Source organism: Rhinopithecus bieti, unplaced genomic scaffold, assembly GCF_001698545.2.
Source record: "Rhinopithecus bieti isolate Rb0 unplaced genomic scaffold, ASM169854v2 scaffold_7308, whole genome shotgun sequence".
Lineage (NCBI taxonomy): Eukaryota > Metazoa > Chordata > Mammalia > Primates > Cercopithecidae > Rhinopithecus > Rhinopithecus bieti.
Genome location: NW_016805423.1, coordinates 418388 through 430429, shown reverse-complemented (window position 1 = coordinate 430429; position 12042 = coordinate 418388). Strand labels below are relative to the sequence as shown.

The 12042-nt window shown below is 45.7% G+C and overlaps 1 protein-coding gene across 1 annotated transcript in view; it reads right to left on the bottom strand.

Moving 5' to 3' along the window:
• The window catches only part of BFSP2 (beaded filament structural protein 2), a 60551-nt gene extending 50344 nt beyond the window's left edge, over positions 1-10207 (bottom strand). The window contains exon 1 of the mRNA XM_017872393.1: positions 9719-10207. Within this exon, the coding sequence (XP_017727882.1) occupies positions 9719-10207 (489 nt within the window). The remainder of the gene's footprint in view (positions 1-9718) is intronic.
• Positions 10208-12042: the final 1835 nt, after the last annotated feature.

Here is a 12042-nt window from a genome sequence, read left to right as displayed (position 1 = left end):
GTTTCTGAGACTGAGAAATGCTGGGTGCAGAGGTCCTACTGGGGTCCATTTTCATATGTTATAGGTGGTACTGTAGGCTTGGAAATTGCAATAAGCCTTGGTATAGATTTGTCTCCTATAAAATCCTTCATTTCACCATAGTTTCCAAGCCTATTCTGGATACAACTTGATAACTTATCTTCCTTGCTAGTAGCTTTGTATGGCTCAGCAGGGAGAAGAGAGTTAGGTGGGAAGGTGACTTCACCCTGTTGAATTTCCTGGTCCCGGCTTTCTTGTTCTTTCACACACTGCACACTCCTGTCTTTATGGTTCGTGTTGCTTATCTTGACTTCTTTTTGTCCCCAATGCAGCCTCGTTGGTGTCCATCCTTATGGCAGCTGGACCTCAGCTTTGCTGTTGCTTTAGATTCCACAGCATGAGGTGTAGAAGAGTCCCGAGCACAGGAGTTCTGTCCCCATGGAGTTGGGGTAGCCACCCTCCCAGCACATGGATGTCTTCTTGTTCACCTTACTGGAAGCCCTGATAATATTCTTATTGATTCCCAACCCTCTTTGGTTAGTGGGAGCTTATTTGAATTGCCTCCTAAGTCTTCTGACATGACTGTAGTAGTTTTCATAGCGTCCTTGCTTTCTGGTATGACAAGATGTTTCAGACTCATTTTGTGTATTTCCTATCCTCAAACCTGGATTCAGCCATTTCTACAAGGAGCCCCCATTCTTTTAGCAAAAGATGGTTGTTAGAGACCCAAATCTGAGGCTAAAAATGTTCATGGTCACTAAGTTGGCCATTGCTTCTAGATCTTTTCAGTGGTCAGACTTGGAGATAGCCATATATTTATTTTTATGATCACATATATCATGACTTTATACTGATAATTCCAATTTAAATTCAAGACTAAAGAATTGTCACTAAACCTCATGCATCTTACAACTGTATCTCCTTTCATTCATACTCAAGTCTCAGTTTTCAGTAACACAAATACAGTTACTCTCTTACTTTATCCCACGGTACACACACTCACACACACACACACACACATACACCCACCACTGTCAGAATAACAGTGTCAGTGCTACCACCAATATGATTACTGAAAACTTGTTGGTTTTTTTTTTTCTGTTATCTTTTGCATCTCCACTAGGAATGTACAGTTAAATTCCTGTGGTTTAAAAAGTCACTTGGAATAATTCTTCTTTGTGTGACTATGCTATCAATTTGATACATAGTTGAATTCATTTGTTTCTTCTTATATTTGATTCTTAGAATTGGCTTTTTGAAATCTATTTTGTTATACAATTCTGTAAAGTATTTTCATGGTTCCAAAGTCATCTCCACATAACAAGATAAATTAAAACAACTCTAGCGTCCTACCTTTCCCTGCTACTTTTTCCCTTCCACCCTCCTATAAGTAACATGTGAAAACACTTACGGTTTCTTTTATTCCATTTTTTTCAATGTAAACAGATATGTATGTATATATTCATATCCTTCCCTTTTCTTAGCTAGATGGTACAATGAAATACACACTCTTTCCATCTTGCCTTTTAGCTCAATGACATATCCTGGAGATCATCACTCCATAGTAGTTATAGAGCTGTTCCTTGTTCCTTTGCAGATGCATCATCGTTTATTCAACTAGTCCCCTACTGGGAGGTATTTAGATTGTTTCCAGTACTTTGTATTACAGATAGGATTGCAGGGAACAGCTTTTTACATACTTCTCGTTCATATTTTTGGCAATGGGTCATTGGGAGTGAGTCCTAGAAACAGGACTGCTGGGTCAGATTATATATATATAAATGCCTGTATAATTTGTCTAGATGTTGCCAAATTCTTCTCCACAGGGGTTGTAACATTTTCTATTCCCATCAACACTGTATAAACTTGCCTGCTTCCCTAGAGCTTCACCAACAAAATAGTTTGACATACTTTAGAGTTTTGCTAATTGGATAGGTAAAAATGGTATCTCAGGTAGATTTTAAAAACTTCTCTTAGTATAAGTGCAGTTGAGACATTAGGAGCCATTTTCATCTATTTTTTTGTGCCAACTGTCCTTATCTCTAACATATTTAAAAATAAAAGAGTGCTATCGGCTTTTTTTTTAACCTCAAATTTTAAATGCTGTGTATAGAATAGGGCTATTTTAACCTTTTGTATCCTACATTGCAATTTTTCTCTTGTTTGTCATTTATCTGTTAATTTTGCTCATGGTGATATTTTGAAATGCAAAATTTAAAATTTTTCTTAATCAAATTTATCAATATTTTCCTTTGTTGCTTTTGGATTTTGAATTGTAACAAGGAAAATTTTTCCCACATCCAGGTTATAAAGGAATTCACCTATATTTTCTACTTGTATGGTTTCATTTTTGACTTTATATCTAGGATACATTTAGAATTGACTCTAGGGTACAGCAAGAAATGGATCCAATTCTATTATTTTCCTTATGACTGTCTAGTTGTCTGAATATCACTTATTAAAAAATCCACCCTTCCCTCTATTGGTTTCAAATGCTGCCTTCATCAATACTCAATTTCCAAACACAGTAGAGCTTACTATAGGATTTTCTATTCTGTTCCATGGTTGTCTGATCTTTTTTGTGCCAACGCTAAACTATTTTAATTACAGAGACTTTATAATATGTTAATGTCTGGTGGGGCTGCTGGTCCCCTCCCCAACCTCCCCACCTCCACTCTTTCTTAGTTTTTCTCTCCCAGCCATTCTTGTCTTTCTGTTCTTATAAAGGGAATTTAAAAATCAACTCATCTAACTCTAGAAAAAAAGATGGAATTTTAAAAATTAGGATTGCGTTAAACTGATACATTGACTTAGGGAGAAGAGACATTTTTATGCTATGGAGTCTATTTGAGTGTATGGTGTTTCTTTCCATTTGTTCAAGACTATTTTGTGTGTTTCAGAAAGATTTGATTATTGTCGAATACAGATTTTGGATATTTCTGAAGTTTAGAGCTAATTCATCTTATGCTATCATGAATGAGATTTTCTCATCTCTTGTATCTTTTTTCTTTATATATAAACAACATTGTGTGTTGTTTGTTTTGAGATGGCCCTTGCTTTGTTGCCCAGACTGGTCTTGAACTCCTGGGCTCAAGCAATCCTCCTGCCTCACCCTTTTGAATACCTGGGACCACAGGTTTGTACCATCATGCCCAGCAGCATTTGTTTATTTATTTTTCTTTTAGAGACAGGGTCTTGCTCTGTCACCCAGGCTGGAGTGCAGTGGCAGAATCATGGCTCTCTGCAACCTCAACCTCCCAGGCTCAAGTGATCCTCCTGCCTTGGCCTCACAATGTTCTTGGATTATAGGCATTTGCCCCCAAGCCCGGCCTCAGCATTGCTTTTTGATGTTGTTTTATAACGTGCTACTTTACTAAATCATCTTATTGTTTGTTGTATAGTTTTTACATGGTTCCTTCTGGGATTTCCAGAAAGATCAAATTTTTCCTTCTTTCTTTCCAATTTTTATACCAAGTACTTTCTCTTGTCTAATCACATTGACTGCTGCCTCTGACCAATGTTACAGAACAGTAGAGACAGCGGACATCTTTTTCTCATTCTTAATTTCTGTGGAAGGCCTAGTGTTTCCTTCTTAGAGATATTTCATCATGTCAGAGGAAGTCTCTAATCATCCTCATTATTCAGATGAGAAACTGAGATGTAGAGATCAATGAAGACCTTGGCTCAAGGTCATGCAGTTGGTAAGTGGCAAGTGGTAAGGCTAGGGGCTGTCTGGCTTCAAAATCCCCAGTCTTTGTATCACATCTAGTTTTCCCTAGTTTCCATGGAAAACTGACCCCAACCCCTGTCTTCCATTTCCCAACATGGAACTCACATTTTAAGAGATCTTAAGAGATTTAAGAGTAGCCAAGTGTGGTGTATGAGAGGGGCATGGAAAGAGGCCCTGAGTGCCAAGCCCTAGTCTCCCTCTGTTTTCTTTAGCAGTTCTCCTGCTTTCCAGACACATTCAACTTAGAAAATAGCCTCAAGGAAACCAGAAACCACCTTTCTTAGAAAGCAGCTTAGTGACTGGCCGGGCGCGGTGGCTCATGCCTGTAATCCCAATACTTTGGCAGCCCAAGGCGGGTGGATCACCTGAGGTCAGGAGTTCGAGACCAGCCTGGCCAACATGGTGAAACCCTGTCTCTACTAAAAATACCAAAAAATTAGCTGGGTATGGTGGTGGGCACCTGTAATCCCAGTTACTTGGGAGGCTGAGGCAGGAGAATCGCTTGAACCCGGGAGGTGGAGGTTGCAGTGAGCCGAGATTGCGCCACAACCTGGGCAACAGAGTGAGACTCCATCTCAAAAAAACAAAACAAAACAAAACAAAAAACAAAGCAGCTTAGTGGCCTCCTGTATTATATGAACAAGACCCTTGAGAAGCAGGCTCATGCCTCCTTCTCCCCGTGTCCCATCAAAATACTTCTTCCAATCATCTACCTCACTCTTCCTAAGAGGAATGAATCTCTCTAATGGACTTTTCTCTGGTAGCTACATTTCTAACCATACTGTAGTGTCCCTTATAGCTTGGCTGACAGAGAAAATGCCCCACTGGTCCGCTCTGACCAAACAAATTGCATTTATTGAGAAACAGGCTGAGTGACTTTTTCTTGGGGAAATGTGTTCAGGCCTTTGCAGATTATGATTCTGCCCCCGTCGCCTACTTCCAGGGATACCAGGTTGGGAATCATGAACGACAAACCCTTTGCCTTTCTTTATACTCAGTGGAGAAGGATTAGTTCTTGTTTCTTTTTCTAAAAAGAAAGCCTTCCAGGACCACAAGTTCTGTGGGAGAGAAATCTGGCCCAGATCTGGATTGCCTGAGTTTCCAGCATGTTCTTCAAATAGGCAGATTCCCTGAGTGTGGGCTCTCTCTATGCAAGGGACAGAAAGAGGGGCTGTGAACAGCAGGAAAAAGAGTCAAATCAGGTCCATTTTAAACTCTAATCCTGTTGCCTTTCAACAATTTTGATTTCCCATTTCCTCCAGCTGACGGCCTTATCCTTTGGAGGTGTAAGCTGCAGTTTTCTCCCATGGAGACCTAGACTAATGTCCTGGCTCCTTAACTTAGAACCTCTGCGCTCCCCTTTCTTCCTCAGGCAGCTCCATTCTCCCCCTGGACTCAGCTGTTCCTTTTGTTTTGACACCTGGTCTCTGAGGGCTGCTCCTCAGTCCCCACTCTCCTTTCATCTGCAGCTCCGAGGCACAAGGCTGCCTTATCCCAAGCTTGTGTTTGCCCTATGTGAGGATGAAAGGGCCTGATGTTGCCACCAGAGCCTATTGTCAGCATCCTTCACTTGGTAAGAAAAGTCAGGAGTACAGAGCAAGGCTGGAGAGGGAAATGGCCCAGGTCTTCCTCAGCCTCTGTAGTTACCACCTGGGGTTTTTCTGTCTGTTTTTACCACTTAGCAGAAGAGGCTTGGAGGTTCTAACCCAGGCAAGGAGTGGGAGGAGAGAGGTTTGGAATTGAAATGGAGCTTCATGTGCATGAATGCTAACCAGGACCAGCTGTATCATTTGTGGATCCCAGTGCAAAATGTGGGGCCCCCTGTTCAAAGAGCAGGATCAAAGTGCGATTTAAGTTACTCAAATATATTGCTTTTCCTTTCTTCTGTCATGTTTCAACTTGTTATGGTAATTTTTATCTGCTATTTAATTTTCCACTCCCTGGGGCATGGGGATGCTCATATAGACCTTTATAGGCATCCAGAGGCCTCGCTCCATGATTCTGGGCATGTGCGCACCCCACCAGCGGCTGCGGTACCTTTCTTACTGGCCACTGGGCCGATGTGCCATGTCCTGCTGGTAGGGATGGGGTGATAACCCCCAAGAATATTACGACCTCAGTGCCACCTGTAGATACCTGGGTCGGGGGTGGGCAAGAGGCTTATCCTCTCCCTCCAGTTGCTGCCACCCAGGGGCATCCCGGGGCAGAGGGGTGGGCCAAGAACACGTTGTAGGGAGACGGAGGGAGGTAGGACCATTCAAGAGCCCCTGGTCCATGCTCCATTGTCCCATTGGACTTCACTTTCAAAACACAAATTCAAAGATAAAACTATTGGCTGGACGCAGTGCCTCATACCTATAATCCCAGCCCTTTGGAAGGCCCAGGCAGGAGGATCTCTTGAGGCCAGGAGCTTGAGGTTGCAGTGATCTCTGATGGCGTTGCTGCACTCCAGTGCAGGGCCCGATGAGACTTCACTGGCAGTGCACCCGTGGAGCCAACCCTGGCCGCAAGCTTATATAGTGATAAGGATGGAGAAGATCCCCCTCCCCGGGACGGCCTTCCTGCTTCTGCCGTGGTGTGAGCCCTAGTTTTATGTTGCTTTCCATGGTGTGGCTCTCTGCACAGTGACAGAAATGGTTTCCCTCCCCCTGGCTTCTCTTCCTGGTTTTTCTGAAAACTTGTCTTTGTCTCCTCTTGGTGGGGATAAGACAGGCTGTGGGGAGATTCCAGGGGACAGGGGGCCCCCACTCCCCAGAATGGCCCCAGGAGCTTTCTGTGTCAGCTGGGGTGGTGGCGGCGGGGAGGAGAGCCCATCTCCTTTCCAACTCTTTCATCCGCCTCTGAAAAGCAGGGGAATGTTGTTTCCCAAACATTTATGGAAATTGTTGCTCTGAACTTTCCCCACTGCTTGCTCCAGCCTGATCCAGGAAAGTGCCACCAAAATGGACATCCCCACCCTGCTCTTGAGTGACTGAGGCATCTCTTGGATTCTCTGTTTGGGGCCCAGGCTAAGGAGGTTGAATTTCTCTCTAGGTGCTAACTCGGGGCTCAGTTGCTGAGAGCTTGCTCTGAGGCCTCAGGCCCTGCACAGGCCCTGAGGAGTCACAGAGGGTTGGCATGGAATTGGGCTTCTGGACGAGGAGGAGTTCTACAGACAAGGTGGGGAAGAGACGGCTGCAGGTGGAGAAACTGGAGGGATAAGGGGTGCTGTGAGGAGCACAAAACACCAGAGCCCAGAGTCTGGAAAGGTGGGTATGAAGTCCCAGCCAGAGAGGCCTAAGTGAGGGCAGAGGGAGAGAGCTCTGGATTTCTGGAGCCCAGGACTGCAGAGTGGCTGCCTCTGACCCCAGGTGAGACAAAGGCAGCACTTTGTGAAATGACTGGGCTGGGAGGTGGCCTTTCCTCTAGGCCTAGAAAGGGGTGAGGGCCTAGTGGGGGCCTCCTGCAGTTCCGCAAGGCCAGATTGACCAAAAAAATAACTCGCATTTCTCAATTATGGAGTTTTCTTTTGTTCTTCTTAATGGAATAGAGCTTAATATGGTTGAAAGGCTGGGCTGTGCAATATAGAAATAGTAACTCCAGGCCGGGCACGGTGACTCACTCCTGTAATCCCAGCACTCCAGGAGGCAGAGGCGGGTGGATCACCTGAGGTCAGGAGTTCGAAACCAGCCTGGTCAACATGGTGCAACCCCATCTCCATTAAACATACACAAAAATTAGCTGGGCATGGTGGCATGCGCCTGTAATCCCAGCTACTCGGGAGGCTGAGGCAGGAGAATCGCTTGAACCCAGGAGGTGGAGGTTACAGTGAGTCAAGATCACACCACAGCACTCCAGCCTGGGTGACAGAACGAGACTCCATCTCAAAAAAAAAAAGAAAAAAAAAGAATAACTTCATTTTATCAATTGGTCTAACTCTATCTTCAAGTCCATGAATTTTTTAAAAAAGAAGAAAAAGAGAACTTTATTCATACCCAGGACCTCATTTACAATCACTGAAGAGGAAAGTGAGCCCATGTGGGACCCTGGCCCTCAGCTACAGAGGTCGCGTGTCTTGGTGTGTGGCTGTGGTGCTCTTGCAGGATTTTAGAGCTTCCTAGTCTGTACTCTACCTGTAGGTAGGCAGGAGCCAGTCATCTTATTTGTCTGTGGATTTGCGTGAATATCTAAGCATTATTATACCCATTTTGTAGATAATGAAACTGAGGCCCAGAGAAGTCAGTACGTTGCAAAGGCTCTTGTAGCTATCTGGAGCCAGAGCAAGTCGGTATCTATTGAGTATAAACTAAATTTTGTGGCCCTACTTTTTAGCCTAGCCATTGGGACACCTGATTTCTCCTGACAAGTCTGTGTGGCATCTGAGTGCAAGCGATTGTCCAGCAGATGCTGACATATTGGAGTATCTAGGGATGTTCTGGTGGTTGTTATGGCACAATATTTGGACAGTTGTGAAGAATCCTGGAGAATATTTGGACAGTTGTGAAGAATCCTGGAGGAATGGCTGCCTCTTAGATTTGACAGGCATTAAGGCCCTGGACTATTCTAAGATGGTTCTCCCTCGCAGCCCAGATGCATGCAAGCAGAACAGCAGCACCAGGGGGAGAGTCTGAGAGGATGGTGCTGTTCATCATGCACTCTGTGCTGTCAGTGGGCACTGAGAGCAGTGCAGGAGAAGCATCCTGGGACGAAATGGGAGGCAGGAGGGGCAAATGGGGAGTCCCTGTGCGCACCTGCTTAGCATCCCCCAGCTACACACAAATAAAATTTTGTGACTTCCTCTTGGGAGGCTGCATACTGGAGTCTAGGGGGCCAAGAGTCTGAGTTGGCAGTCCTTGGTCGGTTAGAGACTGATTTTGCTCAGAGTGATCCCAAGACCAGCATCTGGAGAGAAAGAGGAGGAGAGAAGGCAGCCATCCACAGAGAGACCAGCTGAGAGGTGCAATGCTGGCTGAAGTCCCAGCATTAGAACTACAGGCTGCAGGCCAGACATGATGGATGAGCTCCAGACTCTGCAGAAATCACCCTGGAGAGTGGGAAAAGCAGGGCTGACCAAGCAAGGGAGAAAGATGAAACCTCTGCATCCTTTCCTGTCCAATAAGATAGCCGTTAGCTACCCATGGCTGTTTACATTTAAATTAATGAAAATTAGATAAAATAAAAATGCAATTCCTCAGTCTCATTAACCACATTTCAAGTGCTTGATAGCTATATCTGGCTAGTGGCTGCCAGATTGGACAGTGTAGATATAAGATATTAATATTTCCATCATGCAGAAAGTTCTACTTGAATGTAAATTATCTCACTCATATATTTTGTATTGATTACATGTTGAAATAACATTCTGGACATATAGAGTTAAGTAAGCTATACTATTAACTTCACCTGCTTCTTTTTACTTGTTTTACTGTGGGTAATAGAAACTTGTAGATTACTAATGTATCTCATATTTCTGTTGAACAGCGTGGTTATAGGTGGATACAGGAACACACCTCCATTTATTCATTGTTCTTAATACCACATCCATCCAATGGTATTTGACTGGATAATAACTGTAAAAATCCCTTCTCAACAGTAAAGGTGACTGAGGCAGCTCAGGGTAATGGGGCAACTTTGAAGGCACAAAAATTCAGGTTCAAATCTCATCTCCATCCCTCTACTAGCTTTGAAGTCTTGGGAAAATTACATGCCTCAGTTTCTCATCTGAAAAATGCAATCAATGAATGATCCACTGCATAGCATTTCTTTGAATTGTAAAGACGATAGTGGATAGTGCACGTATCGGGGCTAGCGTGGGCTCCTAGTAAACCTTGGTAAAAGGTAGCATTGTTGTTATCATGAGCATTTTAAGTGTGAAAGTGTAGGGCATTATGGTCAGTTTCTCTGGCCTCAGCCTACTCACAACCTTACTCCCTGCCCTCAGCAGCCCCTCCCAGCCCTCTGCAAAGCCCTTGGCACAGTCTAGACACTTACCTGCTGGCAGCTGCTGGCCCAGGAAGCCCGTAGGGCACCCCAATTTCCCGAGCGCGTGGCCTTGCTCTCCAGGTGCATCCGCAGTTGTGTTTCCAGCTCCTGACTGACTTGTTCAAGGGCGTGCACTTTGGCCATATATTCCACCAGGCAGCCCCCTAGGTCCTCAATAGCACCATGGTCCCTCTCCAAACCTGGAGCCGGCACTGTGGCCAGGCCTGAGCTCCGCAGGCCCTGAAGGAAGACACTGCTGATGCCAAGGGCCCGGCGGGTCACACGGGCACCCAGACCACCTATGCACCCACTGGGTGCTGTTCCTACATAGACCCCGGGTGCTCGGACAAGGCCACTCATGGCATTGGTCCTGGAGGCTGGGGGGCTATCCAGGGAGGCTGATGACCGTGGTCCCCTGAAGGATGCCCTGCGCCTCTGGAGGGGCATGCTGGAGCTGGCACCGGTGGGCAAGTCCACTACTACTCGCCTCTCGCTCATCACCCCTTCTGCCTCTGTGGTGCCCAGTGGGTTTACAGAGTCCAGTGGCTTTTGGTTTACAGCCCCAGCATCCCTGTGGCCTGGTCACGGGCCTCTCTGGAATCTCCCCTATCCCCGGGGCTGCTTTGTCTGCTGTCTTCCATGAGTTTCCATCATTCACTGAGCTGAAAGAGAAGAGGGCACTGCCCAGGGCTGTGTGCAGAGAGGCACTCATGCATTCTTTGATGCAGGGTCATGTGCCCAACCTCCCAGATTATTCTGCTGGTGGTGGGGGAGGCTGGATCAGTGCAGGCTGTGGGGGTAGACCATTTCGTTTGTACATTTTACTACCTAAGAGTGGGCAAGGCAGGCATCAGGCAACCCCATTTTACAGATGAGTAAACTGAGGCTCAAGGACCTCAGATCACAAGTGTGGTGATCACTTGCTCCAGACCTCAAATTACAAGCTAGGACTCAATCTAGCTATTTTGGGGCTTTCTACATCCCTATGTGTACTGGCACATGTGAATGTGAACACACGTCCACACAGGCAATGGAGGATGAAAAGTGTCAGGAGGCAGCTCCAGGGACCCAAGAGACAAGACTTGCCTACGGTTTTCTCTCTCAGTCCTGGCAGCAGCTTCAGGTCTTTCCCTCACCTCTCTCCTTTCCTCCTCATCTCTGTCCTCTGCTGTTCATCAGCTGCTTGCTGTTGGCCAGGATGCTTCCTCCCTCTGGACCTCACTGTTTGAACATTGGCCTGAGCCTCCAAGTCTCGGATGCACCAGATAAGGACCTTGGGCAAATTCAGGTCCCACACATTATGTTCCAGCCATTCCCTACACCTCTGCTTCTCCATCTGTTGGAAAACTGAGAAAAACAACAAAGACGGCGTTTTCTGGTAAGCTCTCCAAGGGTGCCCCAAGCTAGGATATGATGACACCCCTGGGTTTTAATTATTGACCTTGGCATCCTCTAAACCATCAAGGGTCACACCTCAATCCATTCTCTAGGGTCAGAAAGGTTCCTCCAGTTCCAGGATGACAACATGGACCTAAAAACCGCTGTACATAAGTTTTACCCTGGAGAAACCAGGTCACCAAACCCCAGAGCTGGATATTTTTCCAAATGCTGGAATGTAGGAATGTACCTCAGGTGAGAGAAGGAGAAGGGAGCCAACCTCTAGTGAATACCAGATCTAGCCTGGTGTGTGCATTAATCGTATAGTTTATTTCATGGAATTCTCAACTCAGCCTCAGGAGGAAGGAGGTCCAGGGTTGACAGGTACTGCCATATGGGCTGTGAACCTTACAGTTCCAAAAGTACCATATCATATGTCCCAGAGTTGGCCACTATCCTCTTATGTGAGGAGGACCCTGAGAACTGCAATGACTTGTCCAAGATCCCGTGTCCAGAAAGTAGCAGAGCTGGGAGCAGACACCCTCTTCTAACCTCTGGGCCAGTGACTTACTTAGGAGCCTCCTTGTTGCCCACCACCCAGAGAGCAGGGTACCTACCCGAGGTCACACAGGTAAAGGTAAAAAACATGGTCACCTACTAGAAGACTCTGTGTGTACTTCCTTCCTGCTGACCAGGACACTCCAACCCTTCCTTTCTTTATTGTCTTCCACTTTGTCTATCTGAGATGGCCTGGAAGGTATTTTATAAATATCAGTGTTGGCTATTTGAGGAACAGATGAAAGAACCAATAAGATTAAGTAAAGGACAGTAGTATCCTTGTTTATTCAGACGTAGCATTAATGCTGTGAACACCACCCCGATGCACCCAGAAGGGGCAAGCAAGCCTGTGTTACAGTAACAGCCTCCTATACAGGTGACACTGACTTGGTTCTGAG